Here is a 26,682-nt window from a genome sequence, read left to right on the forward strand (position 1 = left end):
TCCAGGGACAGTTATGGTTATTTATTTTCCTAGAAAAATGCTTTTCATGCAGGATTTTAAAATTCATTTCTAAATTTAAGCAAAGTATTCTCCTATAATTGCTATAATTTCCTTTAAAGATAGGAGATTTTTTCCCTTTGTCCTAATATTTTACATTGTGTTTTTGCATTCTTATTTTTCTCCCCTGAGTATGTTGGTAGGCTTTATCTTGTTAATTTTTTCAAAGAATCAGTGCTTGAATTTATTTCTTAGTTCTAGTTTTGTGCTGTATTAGTTAATGATTTTTTATAAATCTGATTTATTTAGATTTATTTTGTCCTTTATTTAACCTCTTGCTCTGTATTAACTTCTTACTTCCCAGTATTTTATTAAGAATGTTTTCAAATATGCAGAGAAGTTGAAAGGATTATACAGGAACCTATATGGCCACCAACTAGATTCTTACAATCAATAATTTACTATATTGCTTTATCACATATGTAGCCATCTATCCATCCCTCTCTTTATCCATCAAGTCCTTTTAGTTTTTTTATTCATTTAAAAGTAAGTTGCAGATATTCTTACATTTCACCTCCAAATACTTTAGCATGTATATTGTTACCTGGAATTCCTTTTTAGTTTTGAGGTACATTTTACAAAAGACAAAATTAACAAATCTAATTGTATCAATGAATTTTAACAAATTTAACAAATGCATACATTTGTGTAATCTAAACCCATACCACAGTATAGAACATTACTGTTATAATTACTTTTTAAAAAATTACTTAGGTGTAAATCTAACAAAACATGTACAAGACTTGCATTCTTAAAACTATCGATGTTGATGAAATAGATAAAAGAAGATCTAAATAAATCAAGAAATATACCATGTTCATGATTAGGACTAAGCTCAACGTAGTAAAGATGTCAACTCTCCCCAGTTGACATACAGGTTTCAAGAAATTCCTATCAGGATTTCTTTTTGTAGATGTAGACAAAATTATTCTAAAATTTATATGGAAAGGCTAAAGAACTAAAATAACTTTTTTTAAAAAGCAATTTTGAAAATGAAGCATAAAATGGGATAAAGTAGCCTCTTACCTCAAACTTTCATATAGCTACAGTAGTCAAAGCTGTGTGGTATTAGATCAGTAGAAGAGAATAGGGAACTCAAGTAGAACCACCCAAATATTCCCAAGTGGTTTTTGACCAAAGTGAAAAAGCAATTTAATGGAGGAAAGTTTGCATTTTCAACAAATATTGCTGGAGAAATTGGATATCCATAGGAAGAAAAGAAAGAGACAAGGGAAAACTTCAACCTAAGTCTAACACCTTATACAAAATGCATTCAAAATGAATCATAGATTTAAATGTAAAACATACAATTATAAATCTTTTTTAAAATAGAAGAAAATCTTTATGATCTAGAGCTAGGCAAAGAGTTCTTAGAATTGACACCAAAAACATGATTAATAAAAAAATTGGTAAATTGGACTTCAGAATTAAAAGCTCTTGTTTTGCAAAAGACCCTGTTAAGCAGATGAAAATACAGTGAAGAGGAGGAAAAACAAAGAGCAACATGCTTATGCCAGTTGATTCTATCTCTTTTTATTTTTTTATTTTAATTTTTTTTTAAAAAAAGCTTTCCCAGAAATTCCACCAGAAGTCATCTTTTTACCCCTCATTAACTAGAATTATATTGCGTTGCTACTCCTGGCCACAGGCAAGCCTGAAAACTTAAGGTTATTTAATGGAAGTACATTGCTGCCCTGATAAATTCAGGTTTTGGTAAGTCAGGAAGAAAGTTAGAATGAAAATTTGGAGGACAACTAGCAATGTATAAAAAAACTAGCAGTGGAAATTTGGAGGACAACTAGCTGAGTGCAGGGCCTTATACTGCTAAATATTCTTTTGTTCATATAACAGTGGACCAACTTGAACAACTACTTGAATCTGCATATGGAAATGGCTTATCCTGGCAATTGCTTAACAAAGTCACCTATTCTGCCTTATGGAAAATAGTCATCTTTTATATCTGCCACATAAGACAAAATAAAGTAACTCCTCAGCACAATTTTGGAAATGCTGTGAAATCTTTTGGAGGAATACTTAGATTTGGATACCCTTGAAAAGAAGAAGTTATGTGAAATTTTGTGGCATGTGATTTAAATGCAGAATAAACTGTCTGCTGTAGTTGCAAACACTTGTAAAGGCTTGAATATTATCAACTTGTGATGATGTATGTAACTGTCCTGAGAATCCTGTGCTAGAAAACTAACAGGATGTCATTATCAAATTAGATGAGAACCAGATCCAGACTAAAAAGGAATTAAATAACTAAGATGAAATGGATACATGACTGGCAAGATACGAAGTACTGAAACTGACTCAAGAGGAAATAGAACATCTAAATAGACATATAACAAGTAAAGGGATTTAATTAATAATAGAAAAACTACTACAGAGAATAGCTTAAATCCAAATAGCTTCATTGCTGAATTCTACCAAATATTTAATGTTTAGAACATTGTACTGAACAATTCCTAATACTTCAAAAGCTCTTCCAATAACAGAAGAGGAAGGAATGCTTCCCCATCCATCCCTATGAGGCCAGTATTACTCTGATAATAAAACCACACAAAGACATCACAAGAAAACTACAAACTAATATATATTATGAATATAGATGTAAAATTCATCAGCAAAATACTAGCAAACTAAATCCAGCAACAAATAAAAAGAATATATATCATGAACAAGTGGAATCTATCCAGATATGTTGTTTGTTCCCTATACCCAAAAATCAATTAATGTGATAGAGAATATCAGTAGAATTAAAAAGAAACAAAAGATCATTTCAATAAACATAGAAAAAGCATTTTTTAAAAATCCTGCACCCTTTCATGACAAAAACACTCACTAAATTAGGACAAGAAAGGGATGTCCTCAATAAAAGACATCTATGGAAATCCTACAGCTAATATCTACTTAATGGTGAACAGACTAGATGCTTTCCCCATAAAGTCAAGAACAAGACAAAGATATCCACTTTTCCACTTCTATATGACATTGTAATGGAGGTTCTAGCCAGGGTAATTAGACAAGAAAAAGAAGTTTAAAAAATCTACACTGGAAAGAAGGAAGTAAAACTATATTTGCCAATAAAATAATTTTGTACATAGAAAATCCTAAGCAATCCACTGAAAAAAAAACTTTTAGAACAATATATGAGTTCAGCAAGGTTACAGAATATTAAGATTAATATATAAAAATCAATTGTATTTCTATGCACTTATAATAAACAACCCTAAAATGAACTTACGAAAACTATTCAATTTGCAAAAGAATAAAATATGAATATATTTAGGTAAAGAGTACAAGGCATACTCTGACAACTACAAAACATTACTGAAAGAAAATAAAGATCTAAGTAAATAGACATCCCATGTTTATGGATCAAAAGACTTACTATTATTATGATGACAGTCCTCCCCAAATGAATCTACAGATTCAATGCAGTTTCCATTAGAATACCAGTGGGTTGCTTTGTAGAAATTGACAGGCTGATACTAAAATTTATATAGAAACTCAGGGAACCCAGAATGACCAAAAAAAGAAAAAAAAACTTAAGAACAAATTTGAGAGCTCACACTTTCTTATTTCAAAACTTAACTACAAACAGTAATTTAGTGTGGTACTGTCATAAGGATAGATACATAGACCAGTGAATACCAGTGAATAAAATTGAAAGTCCAGAAATAAGCCCATGTGTCTGTGGTGAACTGATTTTTGACAAGGATGGCAAGACTATTCAATAGGAAGAGCATTGTCTTTTCAACAAATGGCCCCAAGACAACTGGATAGATACCACATGCAAAATAAAGAAGTTTGTCCCTTACCTCACACCATATACAAAAATTGATTCAAAATGGATCAACATCTAACTAACAGCACAAACTATAAAACCCTTACAAGGAAACATAGAGGCAAATCTTCATGACTTTGGATTTGGCAATGGATTATTAAGTATCATGCCAGAAGCACAAGCAACAACTGGAAAAAAAAACTAGATGAATTGAACTTTATCAAAATTGAAAGTTCTCTGTTTCAACAGAAACTGTCAAGAACATGAGAATTAAACCCATAGAACAAGAGAAAATATTTGAAAATTATTTATCTGACAAAGGACTTCTATCTAAACTATATAAAGAACTCTTACAACACAATAATAAAAAGACAACTAAATTTTAAAGTGTACAAAGGATCTAAATAAACATTTCTCCAAAGTAGATGAACAAATGGCCAATAAATACATGAAAATATGTTCAACAGCTTTAGTGATAGGGAAATGCAAATTAATACCACAATAAGATGCCTCTTTACACCCACTAGGATGACTTGAATCAAAAAGTCAGATGAGTGCTGACAAGCATGTGGAGAGACTGGAACCCTTATACACTGCTGTTGGGAATGTAAAATTGTGCAGCTGCTTTGGAAACAGTTTGGTGTTTCTTCAGAAAGTTAAACATTGAGTTACTATTTGACCCAGCAGTTCCACTTGTAGGTATGTACCCAAGAGAAATGAAAACATATATCCAAACAAAACTTAAATACAAACGTTAATGGCAGCATTATTCTTAGTAGCCACATGGTGGAAACAACCCAAGTGTCCATCAATGAATGAATGGAAAAACAAAATACCGTATTTCCACACAATATAATATTAATTGGCCATAAAAAGGAATGAGGTACTGATACATGCTACAACATGGATAAATTTTGAAACCATTATACTGACTGATAAAAGCCAGACACAAAGGAACAAATAATGTGATTCCAATTATGTGAAATGTCCAGAACAGGCAACTATATAGACAGAAAATAGCACATACGCCTACATCTCACTCAAGGTTAGTGTGGTAGTGTTGGGGATTTTTGTATTGTTTTTTCTGTTCCCTTTCCCCAGATGCAATGGTTTTCTACTAATGTCTTATTATAGATTAAGTATTTTGTTCCATAAAGGGAGATGCATAGATGGGTCTGGGTGGAGTTTGGCAGAGGCTGCTGTTCCTCTCCCCAGCGCAGCACCACAAGAATAACTTTCTCAGGATTCTCTTTTTCCTTGTGAGCACCTAGTGGGATTCCCAGAGGAAAAGTCTGAAAGTGGGTGCTAACCCCCTACATCTTATATCTACAGCCCCAAGGGACTTCACACTCACATTTGGCTTTTTAAAATTTATTTTAGAAGCTTTAGCTGTGCCTTCTTACCAGATTATATGAAGTTCAGCAGCATCTGCCTTCAGTGGGCAACTACTGAGGTCCAGTTTCACCTTGCAAATTTCTGTCTTTTTGCAGACTTTGGAGCATTTGGTTGCCCTGCAACCTCTTCTATGGTGGGTTGGCGAAAAGCCATTATTTGCAATTTGTCTAGTATATTTTTTGTTGTAAGGGTAGGGATGACTTTTTTTTTTTTCTTTTTAGATGGAGTCTCACGCTGTCACCAGGCTGGAGTGCAGTGGTGCAATCTTGGCTCACTGCAACCTCCACCTTCCAGGTTCAAGCCATTCTCCTGCCTCAGCCTCCTGAGTAGCTGGGACTACAGGCGCACGCCACCACACTCAGCTAATTTTTGTATTTTTAGTAGAGACGGGGTTTCACTAGTGTTGGCCAGGATGGTCTCCATCTCTTGACCTCGTGATCCGCCTGCCTCAGCTTCCCAAAGTGCTGGGTTTTTTTTTTTTTTAACATTATGTATCTCTTAGCTGACATTGGAAATCTGACCTGTAATTTTCAAAAGTGTCAAAGTCATGACATATAAGGAAAGAGGAAAAGCTGTTCTATATCGAAGAAAACTAAAATATACATTAAAGTTAAATGCAATGTGTGATTCTAAAGTGGATACTTTTGCTATAGAGGACATTATACAACTGTCAAAACTTTAAGGATTAAATATTAGAAATAAATCAGTATTAATGTCCTGGTCTTGATGGTTGTATTATGGTTATTTATATAAGAGGATTTCCTTCATTGGAGGAAATATGTCTGGAGAGGATGGGGTATTATGTTGGCAAGTATTTCAGGGAGAAAAAGGTTTTTTTTCCTGTTATTGCAACTTTACTGTATGTGTGCAACTGTTTCAAATAAAAAGTTTTAAAATCACATACCTAGGAATAAATCTGATAGCCAAGATTTCTATGAAGAAGCAATAAAGCATTATTGAGAGAGATTTTAAAAGCCCTAAATAGAGGGATATAGAATGTTCATAGATTGAGAGACTCATTATTTTAAAAATGTCAGTTATCTCCAAACTGATCTACATATTCCATGCAATACCAATCAAAATCCCAATTGTGATTTTTTTATAGAAATTGACAAGATACTTTAAAAATGCATATGGAAATGCCAACGACCTCTTAAAGGACAAAAATTGTAAGATTTACTTTACTAGCTCATAAACCTTAATAAAGTTACAGTAATGTATGGCATTCCTGAAAGGAAACAGGAAGGGATTAGAATAGAGAGCTTAGAAACAGACCTGTGTATATCTGGTCATTATGACAAAAATGGAACTGCAAGAGAAAGTTAAAGATGGTCTTTTCAGTAAATAATACTGGAATAATTGGATTTCCATATGGAAAAAGTGAAATCTCACCCCAACCTTATACACAAAAGTCCATTTCAAATGGGTTAGGATATAAAAATGAAAGGTAAAACAATAAGACTTCTAGAAAATAATACAAGAAAATATCTTCATAATGTTAAAATCTGGAAAGACTTAAACAGAACATAAAATACCCTAACCAGGGGGCCAGGCGCGGTGGCTCACGCCTGTAATCCCAGCACTTGGGGACACTGAGGGGGACGGATCACGAGGTCAGAAGATGGAGACCATCCTGGCTAACATGGTGAAACCCCGTCTCTACTAAAAATACAAAAAAAATTAGCCGGGCGCCGTGGTGAGCGCCTGTAGTCCCAGCTACTCGGGAGGCTGAGGCAGGAGAACGGCGTGAACCCGGGAGGCGGAGCTTGCAGTGAGCCAAGATAGCGCCACTGCACTCCAACCTGGGCAACAGAGCAAGACTCTATCTCCAAAAAAAAAAAAAAAATCCCCAATCATAAAGAAAAAGACGGATAAATTTGACTACAGTAAAATTAAAAACTTCAGTGCATCAAAAAATAAACCAAGGTAAACAATAGATTGGGAGAATGTATTAATATTTGCAATACATAACTGACAAATAGATCATTTCTGGAATATACAAAGCATTTCTGAAAGTAATAAGAAAAGACAACCCAGTAGGAAACTGGGCAGGAGACTTCAATGGGCACTTTATAAAAAAAATGATATTCACATGGCCAATAAACATATGAGATAATATCAACCTTATCGTGAAGTCTTATCTTACTGTGATTTTAACTTGCAATTCCCTGATCATGAGGCTGAGTACTGTTTCACAGACACCTTGCAAGGTTAAATTTAACTTATACTAAGCAATGGTGAGCATACGGAGCAAATAGAACCTTCGTGACCTGCTGGTGGGTGTGTAAATTAGTATAATCATTTTGGATGATAGTGTGGCATTATTTACTGAAACTGATACATGCCATGCAACCTAGAATTTTTACTCCTAAAAAGTGATGTGAGCACAGATGCTCTAAGCAATATGTACAAAGCTGTTCATAGCACCATTATTCTTAATAGCCCCAAACTGAAACAGCCCAAATGTCCATTATAAATAGAAATGGATAAATTGTAACATTTTGTAAAATATTATATAATCAATGAAATAAGCAAATTACAGCAATATGCCACCACGTGGATTGATTTCACAATGTACATGAAAAACAGCACAGAAGAATACCACATACTATGCGATTTTAATTTATATAAAGTTCAAATATGGGCAAAGCAAAGCAATGGTTTTATTTACACTTCTGTAGATAAAAACTATATTATACACATGCATATATATATGAATGCTTAGGTGGTAAAATTATAAAGGAGAGTAAAGAAATTATATTTATATTAGCATTATATTAAGGCTAATGGCTCCTTTTCAAAGGGAGGGAGAGGCTGGTGATGGGAAAGGGGCATAAGTGGAGTATGTAAGGTGCTTGCAATGTAATATTTCGTGGCTTATGTGGTATTTGCTTTGTGATAAATCAGTAAGCTGTAGTTCTTTGTTTTTGCACTTTTCATAAGCATAATACCTAATAAACATTTAAACATTTGCTTTGTTTCTGGCCATGTGAAATATGGATAGAAGTTTGTTTTGGTAGATTTTTTTAGTGGGCACAAACAATTGACAAAAAGATGAATACATCAGTGGAACAGAGTAAAAACGTCCAGAAAAAGACCAACATGTTTATGACCAAATGACCTTTGACAAACACACTAAAGAAACCCAATGAGGGTAAGGAAAGTCTTTGCAATAACTGGTGTTGTAAAAACTTAGTATACATGTAGAAAAAAAAATCCTTGACTTCTACCTCACTAGTACACAAAAATTAATTCAAGACAGATTATAGATCTAAACATATAAAGCTATATATAACCTAACATTATAAATCTCCTATAAGAAAACATAGAACAATATCTCTGTAGTTATAGAGAAGTTTCTATCTCCTTTTCCTTAGGAGATAGAAAGAAAAAAGAAACAATGAAAAATTAATAGAGTTGATGTCATCAAAATTTAAAATTTAAAATTTCTCATTAACAGACAGTTAAAAATGAAAAGGCAAGCCACAGTCTATAAAAATAAATATTCCCAACACATATATGACAAAAGACTTGTATGCAGAATATATGAAGAATTCCTACAAACCAACAATGAAAACCTAATTTTAAAATGGACAAAAGATTTGAACAGACATTTCTCAAAGACTTATAATAATCAATAAACATATGAAAAAATTTTTTCCACATGGGAAATGAAAATTTGAACCACAATGAGATACCACTTTACATCTATCAGGATGGCAAAAAATTTAAAAGACTGACAACCAAATATTAGAATGTAGAGCAACTGGAACTCTAATACATTGTTGGTGTTCCCACAAAGTGATAAAATTGTATAATCACTATGTAAAAAGATTTGACAGTTTTGTTTCTTAATAAAGGAAAATATACATGTATTCCCTGACCAGCAGTTTATCTCTTAGGTAAATAAAGATGTAACTATTATGTCCACTAATGGTCAAATTATGGCAATCCATATTAGAGAACACTATACAGATGTTAAAAAATGATAAAGATCTATGTCTATTAAACATCTCTAAGATGTTTAGTGAAGTGGGGTGGGAAAAACAAATTGGTGATCAGTATATATACAATGATTCCATATACATGAAGAAGGCATTGTGGTTAACTAATTGTGGTTGATTCCGTCACAGTTGATTAAGTCAGTTAGTACAAGACACTCTTCCACTGACAGCCATGTTGTTTTACATTTTACAACGGTAAGCCTTAGGATGAGGATGACAAAGTGGAGAGACATAAAGAAACTGAGCTCTGGATGACCACCGAGTCACTGATTATACCATCCCTTGAATCCCCTCTACTTCTGGGTTTCTAAATATGTGAAATAATATTTTTTCTTAGCATATGCCAAAAGCATCTGAACTGGATGGTTGAAAGCAAGAAAGCCCAAAAAGATAGAAACCAAAATGTTGGCCAGGTGAGGTGGCTCACGTCTGTAATCCTAGCACTTTGGGAGGCTGAGGTGGGCAGATTGCCTGAGCTCAGGAGTTCAAGACCAGCCTCGGCAACACGGTGAAACTCCATCTCTACTAAAATACAAAAAAATTAGCTGGGCGTGGTGGCGTGCACCTGTAGTCCCAGCTACTTGGGAGGCTGAGGCAGGAGAATTGCTTGAACCCAGGAAGTGGAGGTTGCAGTGAGCTGAGATCATGCTACGGCACTCCACCCTGGGCAACGGAGTGAGACTCTGTCTCTTAAAAAAAAAAAAGTTGATATTTATCTCTGCATAATGAGATTGTGGATTTTTTTTCTTTTAACTTTTATATGATAAACAAGACTGACAAAAATAATTACTTATAAAAAGCATTCCAAATTAAACACCTTTAATTCAGAACCTCTATTATTTCTGGGATTTCCTATGACTCCTGGATATCCCTTTTATAAGATCGTTTGCATATACCATATCTCAGTGATCAAAAAGTGGGATCAACCAAAGATAAATCTGAGAAGATTACAAAAAGTCTCACAGTAGCCAAGTGAATAAAGAGATATACAAAATGGAATATCCTTACCACCTACTTAGGCTTTTAAATCTGCTGTACTGGTGGTTAGGACCTGAAGGAGTCTTCTTTGGCTTACAAGTTTATTTTTTTTCTTCTTCCTTGGAAGAAAATGAAGCATATGGTGTAGGGCTGAAGGCATGGTGTTATCTCAGCCAGTCCTAAGGCCTATGGAGAAAGGAGCTGAAGGACAAAGCAGAAACCTTCACAAGGTGATCCATGAGACATAATGGCACAAACAGCACTGATTTAGTGCTCATATGACATGGTAACTGCTAAGTGCAGTCTCCATTCTTCTGGGAACATGACTTTGACTAAAGGAGGACTCAAAAGAATGCAGTGTTGTTTTCACAGCTCAAGAGTTTGCAGCTTTGAGAGAACTGGGAAACATGTATTTGTTATGCACAGACATCTGAGTTCTCTTGGGACAGTGGTAGCCACCACTTTCAAGTAGTTTTTTGAACAGCAGACATCAACAAGGACAGTAGGAGATTGTGATAACGGAAAGATGAATATATAATTTTCCAGTCTACTTGACAAAAAGATAGCTGCGAAATCTGTCACTGAATAACAAGTCAAGAAGAAGTGCCTATATCAGGAATCCATGTTGATGTTTAAGTCCATTACCGATGAAATTGCTTAATATAGAATACTCAGAAAATCTTGAAATGCTTCATTTCAAGCGAAAATCTTCTACTGAAACAACCCTAGCTCTAGAGTAGCTTTTTTACAATGACGATATTGCCAGACATAAAACATTTATGCAGTAGACGTATATTACATTATTTACATCTAAGGAATATGTGGATAAGAACTTTGCATTGTTCAACTATCCATTCATTCATCTCTCCATATGTCCATTGATCTCTGTCCATTTAATCTATAGACATTTAACTGAATGCTCACCCTGTTTCAAATACAATGTAAAGAACAATTTGAGTGGAACAGTGGATATGGGTATCAGAAGTGGGTTACATCTGATTCTCAAAACACGGCTCTCAGTAAGAGTATTCTAATAAACTGCAAACTTGACCCTGATATACAAGTTCTTTCTCCAGTTATAATGATAGGGTTTCATGGTTCTCTACAATAAGGACTAGTTATTAATAAATAAAGAAGAGCGTAAGCAGAAATTAATAAAATCTCTGTTTTCTTAACTGAGAAGTCTGGATTTCTTGCAACTTTTGAAAATCAGCATACACAGGCCGGGCGTGGTGGCTCACGCCTGTAATCCCAGCACTTTGCGAGGCCGAGGCAGGTGGATCATGAGGTCAGGAGATCGAGACCATCCTGGCTAACCTGGTGAAACCTCGTCTCTACTAAAAATACAAAAAAAAAAAAAAAAAAAAGTTAGCCAGGCTTGGTGGCGGGCATCTGTAGTCCTAGCTACTCGGGAGGCTGAGGCAGGAGAATAGCGTGAACCCGGGAGGCAGAGCTTGCAGTGAGCCGAGATTCATGCTGCTGCACTCCAGCCTGGGTGACAGAGTGAGACTCCGTCTCAAAAAAAAAAAAAAAAAAAATCGGCATACACAAAGGCAAATAGCTGAAATTCCTAATGTTTCAGAATGGGAGCTATTTTATCAGTTCATTAATTTTGACTTAAGTTGGTTAAGGCTTTCAACTAATGAGAGGATTTTAAATAAAACATTTAAAATTTTAATCATAATTTGCTTATCTTCATTATCAATTTATTTGGTTGTGTGTGATTCATTTAACTCTACAATACAGTGATACACGTTTGCATCAATATGGTAGACTGTTTTCTTCTGTAGCTAGATTTGACCCCTATTGATTATGTCAAATACACTTCTGTTGTTAAAGCAGATGTACACATAATCTCTAAAATATTTGTCCAGTAATACTTGTTTGTCACCAAATTCTTGGTTCATTAAAAAAATACAAATAACTAGGGTAGTTAGGCTGTGAAGTCATTTTTCCCCCATCAAATAGGTCATGGTCAGAAAGACCTGAGAGTAGTGCAGATGACGTTTAAGAAATTTGAACCTAAAAAGAAGGAAAGCTGGTAGCTAAAGGAGAAGTGGCAGGGGTAGGGGGCTTCTAATATCTTTACTGGCCGGGCGTGGTGGCTCACACCTGTAATCCCAGCACTTTGGGAGGCCAAGGCGGGTGGATCACCAGGTCAGGATATCAAGACCATCCTGGCTAACATGGTGAAACTGCATCTCTACTAAAAATACAAAAAAATAAAAAATTAGCCGGGCGTGGTGGCAGGCACCTGTAGTCCCAGCTACTCGAGAGGCTGAGGCAGGAGAATGGCGTGAACCCGGGAGGCGGAGCTTGCAGTGAGCCGAGATCGGGCCACTGCACTCCAACCTGGGTGACTGAGCAAGACGCCATCTCCAATAAATAAATAAATAAATAAAATAAAATAAAATAAAATAAAATAAAATATTTGCTTTTGGGAGATAAACCTGAATATGTTTATAAGATTTATCTTGACAGGCATTACCAAGCAAAGAGGCTGAAGGGAAAGGAAGAATAAAAGGTAGAGTAAGATTCCCAGAGGTGGGATAGAATATGGTATCAAGGGCTCAGGAGAAAGAGAACTGTGTTATAAAATAGGTATAAAATCAGTAATGAGCAAAAAGCAATCATGAAACTACTCAATATAATAATTCAGAAAAAGGTATGAATGAAATGTCATAAGTTGTATTACAGTGTGACAATGTTCGTTATTACTTCCAATGAACCCTTAGTGAAATCTTACCCCAAACACTACATTTTAGCCTATATCTATCAATGAATAATTTGAAAATACGCAATAAAATTTTCCTGTTTTATTTTGAAGTCATTTTCAAATAATGTTTCACTTTTTTTTTCCAGATTGGACTCCTTCTTGTCCTGAGCCAGTGTATATCCCAACAGGCTTAGAAACGGAACCCCTTTATCCAGACTCCAAGGAAGATACTGTAGTGTATCTGGCTGAAGATGGTGAGCACATAATGACACATGTTGCTGTAAAACATAATTTGGTACTTAGGTTAATCTCTGAGTTATATTTGTTTTGCTGTTTGTAGTGGAAATTTCAGATGACCAGTCCCTAAACGTAAAGATGTTTGTTTACATATTGATCCAAGTGTGGATTTAGTGCCAGTTATATTTTTGAAGGCATATTGCAGTTTATGCAAAGTTACTTTAAAATTAAACATCATGTTTGCCATTAGAATAAAGAGTTATATTTAGAATGAATTTTGCTTCATATCAGTTTTGAAAGATAAATGCAGTGAAGTGCTTTGCAACTATTATTCCCTCTAGTACAGCTCACATTCATGCATTCAATCAGGTGTTTTTCTTTTCATTTCCTGACTCTGATGCATTTCTTGGCGTTATAATCTTTAAAAGTGAAACAATTACCCTACATTGCAAAAAAAATCTAAGATTGTATCTCAGGAAAGTGTTCTTAACACTCAAGATCCATATTTGTACTTTGAAAACTCTATTAATGCGAAATATTTTGTTTGCTTTCATGATACAGTATGCTAATAATCAAACATAGAAGTCTCAGAGTATGTTCTCAACTATACTGCTCCTGAAGCACCAGTGTAAGGAAGTATAGACTCCTCATAATTTCACCAACACAGTTTAACATCTTAGAGTATTTTCATATATTAAAGATAACTTCTAGGAAGCATATATATTTTATTTAAGGGGCTAGCAAGACAAAGAGAAATTCACAGAGACTATTTCCTGTACAGTAAGCAAATTCTAGAAATCATATACACACAAACAACTCACAAAAATATACTCACAATATTTTTTAACAACTGGAGAGGAATACCTATGATTTTTCCAATTTGATTGTGAATATTTACATGGCAAACATGCCTCAGAACTGCCATACATAACTGAAATGAGATCTGATTTAAAAAACTAAAATAATTGAGATGAATCAGTCAGGGTCTTCTCAGGAATTAGATAGCATACTCAGAGTAATTTAAGAAAGTTTAATGAAATTTAACAATGAATTTTTAAAAGGGTAGACAGAGTTAATGGAGATTAACAAGGGATGGTGGGAAGCAACATAGGACTATCAACAGAGCAGAACCATGACTGCTAGGCCTGAAAAGGTGAGAAGACAGAATGGTCTCCAGACCTGTAGAATCCTTTAGGTATAGGAGAGGACAGCCTCGAAACAGTTGTGGCTTTCAGTAAAGAAACAGACAACTGCCAATCTGTGGCACTGAAGGGAAAATGCTAGGGGGATAAATAACCCTATTTCACTCTCCTGCCAACTTTGCATGTTCTACCAGTGCCTCCCATTGTCCACAGCCAAAGGGCAAGAGAACCTCTGAGGCAGTCAATACAGATCAACCTCTTTGGAAACGTATAATGTGCAGAAGAGTAGAGGATAGATCTGTAGGTAGAATCAGAGAATATCCATCGCAATCAACCCCACTTAATCCTATTTTTATGCCATACTTGGGAGTTGTGAAGATCTGCCTGTCCATAAGTTGAAAGGACAGCTATAGAAACAAGGTTTGAGGATGAAAAAAAGTCTTGACTTACTTGATTTTCATTGAACACGTGAAAGATTAATTGTAAATACTTACCTTTTTCCATGTTCACAAATGACAAAAAAGAAGAGTAGAAAAGACAAATTTCAGTAGGTAAGATGTAATTTAAATGTCAATGAAAATTAAATGTTCTTATAAAGTTAAAACCCTAGGACAGGATACTGAAGAATGTGGCATACTATGAGACATGATTAATTTTTATTTTGGATAAATTGAGGTAAAATGTAAATAGAATGAAATGTATAGATCATAAGTACACAATTTGGTGAGTTTTAAAAAATATATCATCTGTGTAACCAACACTCCTATCAAGATGTGGAACACTTCCATCACCCCAGAAAGTTCCCATCTCTCTCATTCTGGTCAGTCCCCAGCTCCAGCCCCGGGCAAACACTGGTCTGATTTCCGTCACCATAGATTAGTTTTGCCTGACTTTTAGCTTCATATAAATGCAGTCATACAGTAAGTACACTGTTATGTCTGAATTCTTTGACTTGGAATTATGTTTTCAGATTTATACATGTTAGCAGATTCTTTTATATTGCCAAATGGTACCCCATCATATAACTATACCATAAATTGCCTTTTTATGGTTGATATGTATTCAAGATATAAATGCTGTATCATATATATATATATGATATAGTGAAATTTTCACTTTCTTTTTTTTTTTTTTTTTCTGAGATGGAGTCTCGCTCTGTCGCCCAGGCTGGAGTGCAGTGGCGCAATCTCAGCTCACTGCAAGCTCCGCCTCCTGGGTTCACGCCATTCTCCTGCCTCAGCCTCCCGAGTAGCTGGGACTACAGGCACCCGCCACCTCACTGGGCTAGTTTTTTGTATTTTTTTAGTAGAGACGGGGTTTCACTGTGTTAGCCAGGATGGTCTCGATCTCCTGACTTCGTGATCTGCCCGTCTCGGCCTCCCAAAGTGCTGAGATTACAAGCTTGAGCCACCGCGCCCAGCCGAAATTTTCACTTTCATCTGTGGAAGTCCTTTTCACTTTCATAACAATATCTTTTGATGAGTAGAACTTTTAAACTATTATGAAGTCAATTATCAATTGTTTTTCTTTCAAATTTAGTGCATTTTGCATCCTATTTATAAACTTTGCTTTTCCCAAGATCACCTATTGTTTTTGAAGAACCTTTATTCTTTTCACTTTTTTAATCTTTGACTTTGATTCATCTAGAATCATTTTTTGTGAATGGTTTGGGATAAGGGTCAAGGTTCATTTTTACCCACCTTTTAACAAAATTGATTCATCACCAGCTATTGAAAAGACTATCCTATCACCTACTGAATTGCCCTGCCACCTTCATTAAATGTCAGTTAACAATATATATGTAGGTCTATTTCTAGACACTTCATTCTGTTCCATTGATGTATTGATACTTATGCCAGTACCACCATATTGATATTGTAGGTTTATCCATGGCAATCTACTTTGATAGTCAATCTTTCTTTTATCAGTATTTGTATAGTGCATATATGTTTTTCCATCATTTTACTTTTAACCTATGTTTTATATTTAATTTTTTTTATTTTGGGAGATATACAGCATATCATTGGGATTTGCTTTTTTTTTTTTTTTTAACTTCTGGAATACATGGTCAGAATGTGCAGGTTTGTTACATAGGTATCTGTGTGCCATGGTGGTTTGCTGGACCTATCAACCTGTCACCTAGGTTTTAAGCTCCACGTGCATTAGCTGTTTGTCCTGATGCTCTCCCCCTCCCCTCGCCCTGGCCCTGACAGGCCTCGGTATGTGTTGTTCCTCTCCCTGTGTCCATGTGTTCTCATTGTTCAGCTCCCACTTATGAATGAGAACATGTGGTGTTTGGTTTTCTGTTCCTGTGTTAGTTTGCTGAAGATGATGGCGTCTAGCTTCATCCATGTCCCTGTAAATGACATGATTTCATTCCTTTTTGTGGCTGCATAGTATTCCATGGTGTATTTGTACCACATTTTATTTATCTAGTCTATCACTGATGGACATTTGTGTTGGTTCCATGTCTTTGCCATTGTCAATAGTGCCGCAATAAACATACATGTGCATGTATCTTTATAATAAAATGATTTCTGTTCCTTTGGGTATATACCCAGTAATGGGATTGCTGGGTCAGATGGTATTTCTGGTTCTAGATCCTTGAGGAATCGCCACATTTTGTTCCACAATGGTTGAACTAATTTATATTTCCACCAACAATATGAAAGTGTTTCTATTCTCCACAGCCTCACCAGCATCTGTTGTTTCTTGACTTTTTAATAATCACCATTCTGACTGGTGTGAGATGGTATCTCATTGTGGTTTTGATTTGTATTTCTCTAATGACCAGTGATGATGAGCTTTTCTTCATATGTTTGTTGGCCACATAAATGTCTTCTTTTGAGAAGTGTCTCTTCATATTCTTTGCTCACTTTTTGATGGTTTTTTTTTTTTTCCTTGTAAACTTGTTTACGTTCTTGTAAATTCTGGATATTAGACCTTTGTCAGATGGGTAAATTGCAAAAATTTTCTCCCATTCTGTAGGTTGTCTGTTTGCTCTTATGATAGTTTCCTTGCTATGCAGATGCTTTTTAGTTTAATTAGATCCCATTTGTCAATTTTAGCTTTTGTCGCAATTGCTTTTGGTGATTTCATTATAAAATCTTTGTCCATGCCTATGTTCTTAATGGTGTCGCCTAGGTTTTCTTCTAGAGTTTTTATGGTTGGATTTGCTTTTTATATAAACTGAAAATCTGTCCTTTAATTATTATGTTTAATATATACTTATTTTTGTTGGATTAATAGCTACCATCTTACTAGCTTTGTTTTATTCCATATGTTATTTCTTTTTAATTCTTTGTCTGCCTTCATTGACATTAATTTGACTGTATTTTATTATTCTGTTTTATCTCCACTATTGGCTTATCATGTATACCTGTTTTTAAATTTTTGCCCTAGGTTTTTTTTTTTTTATACATCTTTAATTTAGAAGACTATCTTCAAATTATGTTATACCACATCACATACAGTGTGAGCACCTTATAAAAGTATACTCTCAACTCCTTTTTCCCTTTCTTTGTGCTATGGTTTTCAAATGTTTTACTTTTTCATGCGCTGCAGAAACTCAATGAAGGAGGAGACAAGATGGCTGACTAGACAGTCAGGAAGCATCACTCCCACTGAGAGAGACCAAAATATCAAGTATATCAACATGCTTTGAACAGATCCTCAGAGAGAAAACACTGAGGGTTGATAGAGAGGTGGTGCAGACACCAAGGCTGAAGAGGAAGCTAGGAACCCTGCATGGGGTTGCTGAATGCCAAGGCTAGTTCCCACCCTTGAATGTCCTAGGGAAGAGGCAAGTGAAGGGATGGTGGGGCAGGCTGCTTTTGCTGCAGATTACTGGGATCCTAGCTCCAAGAGATTTCATGACCCCCACAGATATTTGAACTGGCAGGGGAATCTGCCTGGAGAGTAGGCAAAGACAGAGCTTTTGCCTGCATGGAGTCCAGGGAATTTTGTACATGGGGTGGCTGAAGCAGAACACAGCCATAGGTGCCCATCTCCTAAGGCTCCCTATGTTCCTCTGAATCACTGTAACCCCAGCTGACTACAGGGTCAAGAGAGAGCAGGGCTGACTATCCTATCCTGTGGGACTGGGGCATGTCTGTTCTTTAGGCCCTTCTGCCCGCTAGCCCTTCCCAAGGCCCCTGCCTGGCTGCTCCTGCAGGAGCATGTGCACAGCACAACCTCCTCTGCCTAACCTTGGTGCTTTGCTGGCAGCACCATCTGAATACTTCCCAGTGGCCTAGGAGCACTTCACATCCCCCAGCACAGCCAGTACTCGACCCCAAGGGGCCAGATGGAGGCACAGGCCAGTCACAACGTCCCAGGGCTTTGGCATGCAACTTGTGAGTGCTGAGTGTAGATCTGTGGCCAGCACTTAAGTGGGAGGAGCCCCCATTCTAAGAACACTGAGAGAGGTGAGACATGCAAGCTCATGGGCCAGCAAAGGAGCAGGGCACACCTCCCTCCACAGGACCGTGTGGGATGGGTGTGGGAGCCCCACAACCTGGAACATCTAACAACAAAAAAACACAGAAGTGGCACTAGTGATTGGAGGGGACTCCTGCAAGGCCCAGAGTAGGCCTAGTGATGGGGGTCATCTCTCCACCTGCCCACTATAGAGTGCTGCTGCAGGTGTGCTGAAATCCAAAAAAGCCCTTTAGCTAAGAGACTCTCTGCTGGCCATTACTCTTAAGCGCCATCTACTGGTTTGTAGCACAAATTACAATACCAAAAATACTCTGCCAATATACATTTATTGCCTATAAAACCCAGGGCAAGAATCTATCCACAAATAATACCCTATACAGAGCTTTGGCCCTCTGAAAACCCCCAGAAATGAAGCCAACTGACTATACTCAACTTAAACCACAGTTAAAAGAATACCAGCCTTCTCAGATGAGAAAGAATGAGCACAAGAACTCAGGTAATTCAAAAAATCTGAGTGTCCCTTTACCTCCAAATGAGCACACTAGCTCTCCAGCAATGGTTCTTAACCAGATTGAAATGACTGAAATGAGAGATATAGGATTCAGAATCTGGATGGCAAGGAAGCTCATCAAGATTCAGGAGAAAGTTGAAACCCAATCTAGGAATCCAGTAAAATGATCCAAGAGCTGAAAGATGTAATAGCCATTTTAAGAAAAAACAAACAAACAAACTGAACTGCTGGAATTGAAAAATTCACTACAAGAATTACATAATACAGTTAGAATCAGTAACAGCAGACTAGACCAAGCTGAAGAAAACTCTCAGAGCTTGAAGACCAGTTCTTTGAATAAACTCATACAAAAATAAAGAAGAAAGAATGTTTTTAATGAACAAAACCTTTGAGAAATATGGGATTATATAAAGATTCCAAATCTATGACCCACTGATATTCCTGAGAGAGAAGGAGAGAGAGTAAGCAACTTGGAAAATGTATTTTAGGATATAGTTCACAAAAATTTCCCAATCTCGGCCGGGCGCGGTGGCTCAAGCCTGTAATCCCAGCACTTTGGGAGGCCGAGACGGGCGGATCACGAGGTCAGGATATCGAGACCATCCTGGCTAACACGATGAAACCCCGTCTCTACTAAAAATACAAAAAAACTAGCCGGGCGAGGTGGCGGGCGCCTGTAGTCCCAGCTACTCCGGAGGCTGAGGCAGGAGAATGGCGTAAACCCGGGAGGCGGAGCTTGCAGTGAGCTGAGATCTGGCCACTGCACTCCAGCTCGGGCGACAGAGCAAGACTCCGTCTCAAAAAAAAAAAAAAAAATTTCCCAATCTCACTAAGGAGGTTAACGTGCAAATTCAAGAAATACAGAAAAGCCCTGCAAGATATTATACAAGATGACCATCCTCATGGCACATAGTCAGCAGAATCACCAAAGTCAACATGAAAGAAAAAATCTTAAAGGCAGCTAGAGACAAGAGTGGATGGGATGGGGTTCACTTACAAAGGGAACCCCATCCAGCTAGCAGGAAACCTTTCAGCAGAAACCTTACAAGCCAGAAGGGGGCCTATTTTCAGCATCCCTAAATAAAGAATTCTAATCAAGAATTTCATATCCCATCAAACTAAGCTTCCATAAGTGAAGGAGAAATAAAATCCTTCTCAAACAATTAAGTGCTAAGGGAAGTTGTTATCACTAGACCAGCCTTACAAGATGATATGGAAATAAAATAATGATACCTGCTACCACAAAAACATACTTAACCATATAGCCCACTGTAAAGCAACTACACAAACTACAGAGCAACCAGCTAATAACATGGTGACAGGATTAAAATCTCACATATCAATACTAACACTGAATGTAAATGGTCTGAACACTCCACTTAAAAGGCATAGAGTGGCAGACTACATAAAAAGACAAGACCCAACTGTTGGCTGTCTTCAACAAACCCATCCCATATGTAATAACATCCACAGGCTCAAAGTAAAGGGATGGAGAAATATCTACCAGACAAACAGAAAACAAAAAGGGCCAGGAATCACAATTCTATTATCAGATGAAACAGACTTTCAATCAACAATAATCAAGAAAAAGAAGGGCATTACATAAACAGTTCAATTAAACAAGAAGTCTTAACTATCCTAAATATATACAAACCCAACATTGGAGCATCCTGTTTCATAAAAGTTCTTCTTGACCTATAAAAAGACTTAATCACACAATAACAGTAGGAGACTTTAACACCCCACTGACAGTGTTCAGATAATTGAGACAGAAGACTAACAAAGAAATTCTAGACTTAAACTGGACACTTGACCAATTGGACCTAATAGAACACCCAGCAACCACAGAATATATATTCTTCTCATTTGCACATGAAACATATTCTAAGATCACATGCTTTGTCATAAAGCAAGACCCAATAAATTCAAAAACATTGAAATCACCCCAAGCACATTCTCACATCAAAGTGCAAAAAAATAAAAATAAATACCATTATTTTATTTTATTTTAGGGAGATGGAGGCTTGTTCTTTTCCCCAGGCTGGAGTGTAGTGGCACGATCTTGGCTCACTGCAACTTCTACCCCCTAGGTTCGAGCTATTCTTCTGCCTCAGCCTCCCAGGTAGCTGGGATTACAGGCATGTGCTACCACACCTAGCTAATTTTTCTATTTTTAGTAGAGACACCATGTTGGCCAGGGTGGTCTCAAACTCCTGACCTCAAGTGATCCACCTACCTCAGCCTCCCAAAGTGCTGGGATTACCATGCCCAGCCAGTCTCTTTTATAACTAGGAAATATTTCTTTTTACCTCTGGCATTATATCATGTCTTTATGTTGTTTTAGAGTAATATAGTCAATACCAGTTTTCTTATGTTTACTGTTTACTTAGAATAACTCCCCCTTTTATTTTCAATCTTTTTATGAAACTATATTTAAATTCTGTTTCTTATAGATAGTGTATAGTAATACCTTACTTAAAAAATCTAATTTGACAATCTCTGCCTTTTAATTAGAGTGGTTTGACAGTTTGCATTTCATGTACTTGCATATATGTTTGGGTTTGGGTCTATCTTATTAATTGGCCCATCTCATTTTTATTCCTCAGTTTATTCCTCAGTTACTCCTCTTTTTGAAGGTCAATCAAACACCTTTTATTATTTCATTTTAATTAAAATATTTTCTTAGGTATACCTCATGTTCTTTGTTCATCCATAAGAAGCAACTCCTCATCTATTCAAGTTTTATTATGGGATGGAAGCAATTCAGTCACAACTTCAGTTGCTAATTCTAGTTCCTAGTTGCTATTTCCACTTCTAATTCTAGTTGCTATTTCCACCACATCTGCAGTTACTTCCTCCAATGAAGTTGTGTAGCCCTCAAAGTTATCCAAAAGGAATGAAATCAACTTCTCCTTTTTTGCCTCCTCCCATGAATCACTAATGTTCTGAATGGCATCTAGAATGGAAAATGCTTTCCAGAAGGTTTTCAGTTTACTTTGCCTAGATCCATCAGAGGAATAGTAATTCTCTAGGCCAGCTATATAGCCTTACAAAATCTATTTCTTAAATAATAATACTTGAAAGTCGAAACTACTTCCTGATCCATGGGCTGCAGAATGGTTGTTGTGTTAACAGGCATGAAAACAAGGTTTGTCTCCTATACATCTCCATCAGAGCTCTTGGGTGACTAGATGCATTGTCAATAAGCTGTAATATTTTAAAAGGAATCTTTTTTCTGAGCAGTCTCAATAATGGGCTTAAAATATTTGGTAAACCATGCTGTAAACAGATATGATGTCATCTAGATTTTGTTTTGTTTATAGAGCACAGGCAGAATAGATTTAGCATAATTCTTAAGGGCCCTAGGATTTTCAGAATGGTAAATGATCTTTGGCTTCCACTTAAAGTCACCAGCTGCATTCATCCCAAGAGGACAGTCAGTCTGTCTTTGAAGCTTGTAGTTTTATTTCTAGAATTTTCATTTGGTTCTTTTTAGTTTTTTTCTTTTTTGAGATTTCTTATCTGTTTTCTTATGATCTCTTACATTTTCATTTTTGTCTTTGAATATATATATACTGCATCCGTCCTGTATTATGTTCTTTTAAACATTATGTTGAATTTTGTTCTTTCTGGCAATTAAATTGCTGGGAGATCATTTTGCTTCTTTCAGGCTTGCTTTGATTTTGTATAGGGGCAGGTCTGTTTTCATTTTATCCCCAGTGCTACCATTTACTCTTGAATATGGTACTTATGCCTAAGATACAGCGTTTCTGGAGTCACTGTTGAATGCCTAAGGTATTCCATAAAATCTTTCCACTCTGGATTAGTTGGAATTCTAATATATCCCAGAAGTGTATGTCCTCTGGCATCTCAGCCTGCAGTAGTGCTCTCTTGTGTCTTTCTTAGTCTCATCTTTTGACTGGTAGCCAAACCCTCATCCAAGGACTGGGAAACCACTATGTAGACTGTTGAGGTTCTCTATGTAGCTTTCTTTTCCCTGGTGTCCTGACCCACAAATTTCAGCAGCCCCAAGCAACAATCTTCCCTCTTCAGCTCAAGACTATCATTCTGTTCTAAAATGCCAGCTCCCTAGGCTGTAGTCCAGCAAGTACCTCTATGCAGCAAGCCAGGGCTCAACATAGACTCACTTCATGTATTGATCTTTCAAATATCCTACATAGTTGTTCTATTTTTTGTCCAAATGCATGAAAACAGCTCATATCCTTTAATCCAGTTTTATATTCATTTACAGTAAAAGGGCAAGTTCAGAACCAATTACTTCATCATGACCAGAAATGGAGTGAATTTTTGTTTTTTTGTTTTTTTTTTTTTTTTGAGACCGAGTCTCACTCTGTCGCCCAGGGTCAAGTGTAGTGATGTGATCTCTGCTCACTGCAACCTCTGCCTCCCAAGTTCAAGCGATTCTCCTGCCTCAGCCTCCTGGGTAGCTGGGACTACAGGCACATGCCACCACAGCTGGCTCATTTTTTTTTTTTTTTTTTTTTGTATTTTTAGTAGAGACAGCATTTCACCATGTTGCCCAGGGTGATCTCAAACTCCTGAGCTCAGGCAATCTGCCTGCCTCGACTTCCCAAAATGTTAGGATTACAGACATGACCCACTGCACCTGGCCAAATGAGTATTTTTAGTGTAATGTAAGAAATATACAAATTTATTTTAGGCATTGTTTTTCTAGTCTAAATACTCTTAGACTCTCTTATTTCAACATGTCTATATAAATTAGTGTCCAGTTACTTGAAAATTTACAATCCTTATACTTGTACTATTGCTCCAAACTCTGTGCAGAATAACATTCTTACTTTAGGTGTGCCTTGACATCTTTATGATCTTCTTCTCTCATCAGCTTACAAAGAGCCCTGTTTTGTGTATTCCCGAGTTGGGGGTAACCGAACACCTTTGAAGCAACCTGTGGATTACCGTGACAATACTTTGATGTTTGAAGCAAGGTTTGAGAGTGGTAATCTACAGAAGGCAGTCAAAGTGTAGGTTCTAATTATTTTTATTTAAGGAGCTAGACCATCAACTATTTACTATTTTCTGTATCAAGTACATTAAAGTTCTTAGTATCTATTATGAAACTGTAATTCCTTGAAGTATAGATACTATTAATAATTAGAAATTATTGTGGAAGAGGGGAGTATAAAAGATTCTGAGTTCAAATAATTTTGAGAACTATTAGTTGTAAAGTTAAGAAGGCTTCTGTACTGTACATTTTCAGTATGGTAATATAAATTGTCACACACACAGTGCTTCTCAAACTTTGTATTGAAATAGTTCTTGGGATGAGTGTTCCATAGAATATCCCAAGTGCATTATTTTATTTAAAAATATTATGGAAATCTTTAAACATACACTTAAGTACAGAAAATAGTACAATTCTGCATTCACTGCCACATACCTATCACCTAGACTCGACAGCTATCAAGGTTTTGCAACATTTATTTTACCTATTCCTAGGTGATTATTTACAACTGTACACATACACATTACATGCTAAGTGCAGAGTGCTGATAGAATAGAAAGTTACTTGATAGAGAAAAATAGTCACGGCTAACCAGGTAATATTGTTATGTATATAAATAATATTCCAGTGAAATTATTATTTTTGCCTTTATTTAAGCATCTCCAATGACTAAGTAGAGGGATGTAAATAGTTATCAAATGCAGTTCTTGTTCTCAAATAGTTCAAATTATGTAATCTATGTGATCATATTAATTTATCTGTGTTTAAATCTCTCAGTGATAGTTATTTTATATCCCTAGTTTTAGACTGTAATAGATACATATGTCTGAAGTGAAAAAAGAAATGTTGGACTTTGCTTCAGTTTTGGTAACTCTTTAATCATTTCTTATATAGAAAATATACTTAGGTTGAAATATATAAATTTTTATCAAACACCTGTGTTTTTATGTGCTCTCTTGAATTACCAAGGAATACAAAGGATTTAGAAATAGCATAGAAGCAGTTTCTCATCCAATAAAAGGGAAAATTTCAAAACTTTAATCTTTTACATTGTTTCCTAACAAAGCTTTCTGCGAATGAGTAAAAATAAAATAATTTTCCTTATTTAACTCAAAATTTTACATTTTTTTATAAAATGTCATTTTTACATTCTTACGTGCTTTTTCCCCTTTCTTTCTTGTGTATTAGGGCAGAATATGAATACCAATTGACTGTACGCCCTGACCTCTTCACAAATAAACACACCCAGTGGTACTATTTCCAAGTCACTAATATGCGAGCAGGAATAGTCTACAGATTCACTATTGTCAACTTCACCAAACCTGCTAGTCTTTACAGTCGGGGTATGCGCCCATTGTTCTATTCTGAAAAAGAGGCCAAGGCTCATCATATTGGCTGGCAGAGAATAGGAGACCAAATCAAGTATTACAGGAACAACCCCGGCCAAGATGGGCGCCATTATTTCTCTCTTACATGGACATTTCAATTTCCACACAACAAAGATACCTGCTACTTTGCTCATTGCTATCCATACACTTACACCAACCTGCAAGAATACCTTTCTGGCATCAATAATGATCCAGTACGGTCAAAGTTTTGTAAAATACGTGTTTTGTGCCACACGCTTGCTAGGAACATGGTGTATATTTTAACAATCACTACCCCCTTGAAGAACTCTGACTCAAGAAAGCGGAAGGCTGTGATTCTGACTGCAAGGGTCCATCCAGGGGAAACCAACAGCTCTTGGATCATGAAAGGCTTCCTAGATTATATTTTAGGAAACTCAAGTGATGCACAGTTGCTTCGGGACACTTTTGTCTTCAAGGTGGTACCCATGCTGAATCCAGATGGTGTGATTGTGGGAAATTATCGCTGTTCCTTAGCTGGACGGGATTTAAACCGTAATTATACGTCTCTCCTGAAGGAATCTTTTCCTTCTGTATGGTATACCCGGAACATGGTTCATAGGTAAAATAAGCCTCCCTCTCTGCTTATTTAGTAAACTTAGTAGTAAGAATTTTGCTCCCACAATCTCACTCATTTTACTGTAACTTCTCAAGATAGTCTAACTACTATATAACTACTTTATATTTTCCCCGTTATTCACAACTGTAATTCTATATCCTTCTGGCATTATGCCACTGGATTCACTAACCTCCCCTTAAATAATGAAACAGATTCTAGAATGTTTTGATGACTCGATGAAACTAATCAGTTTTCATATCCCAAATTTGGCTTCTTGCTAAAGATAATAGTAGCACTGATGTTTAAAATAATTTTATATTTTTATAAATATATGTATATTTTATATACACGAAATATATACATATAAAGGGAGCTGATGATATGTCTAATAGAATATCTATGACGTCTGCTTAATGCTGTCTGAGATTAAGGGTCTCTGGTCTGAGACATGATGGATTACAGG

At 36.2% G+C, this 26,682-nt stretch overlaps 1 protein-coding gene across 7 annotated transcripts in view; it reads left to right on the plus strand.

The window, feature by feature from the left end:
- The window catches only part of AGBL3 (ATP/GTP binding protein like 3), a 121,710-nt gene that overhangs the window by 15,028 nt on the left and 80,000 nt on the right, over positions 1–26,682 (plus strand). For 5 of the 7 annotated variants that reach the window (XM_023190077.3, XM_023190076.3, XM_023190075.3 and 2 more), the window contains one exon: positions 13,087–13,194. In XM_023190077.3, the coding sequence (XP_023045845.1) occupies positions 13,192–13,194 (3 nt within the window). In that variant the 5' untranslated portion in view covers positions 13,087–13,191. Of the gene's footprint in view, positions 1–13,086; positions 13,195–24,134; positions 24,274–25,442; positions 26,223–26,682 lie in introns of all 7 variants that reach the window. The other 2 variants (XM_023190073.3, XM_031936073.1) reach the window with 1 other exon arrangement.

Source organism: Piliocolobus tephrosceles, chromosome 8, assembly GCF_002776525.5.
Source record: "Piliocolobus tephrosceles isolate RC106 chromosome 8, ASM277652v3, whole genome shotgun sequence".
Taxonomy (NCBI): Eukaryota; Metazoa; Chordata; class Mammalia; order Primates; family Cercopithecidae; genus Piliocolobus; species Piliocolobus tephrosceles.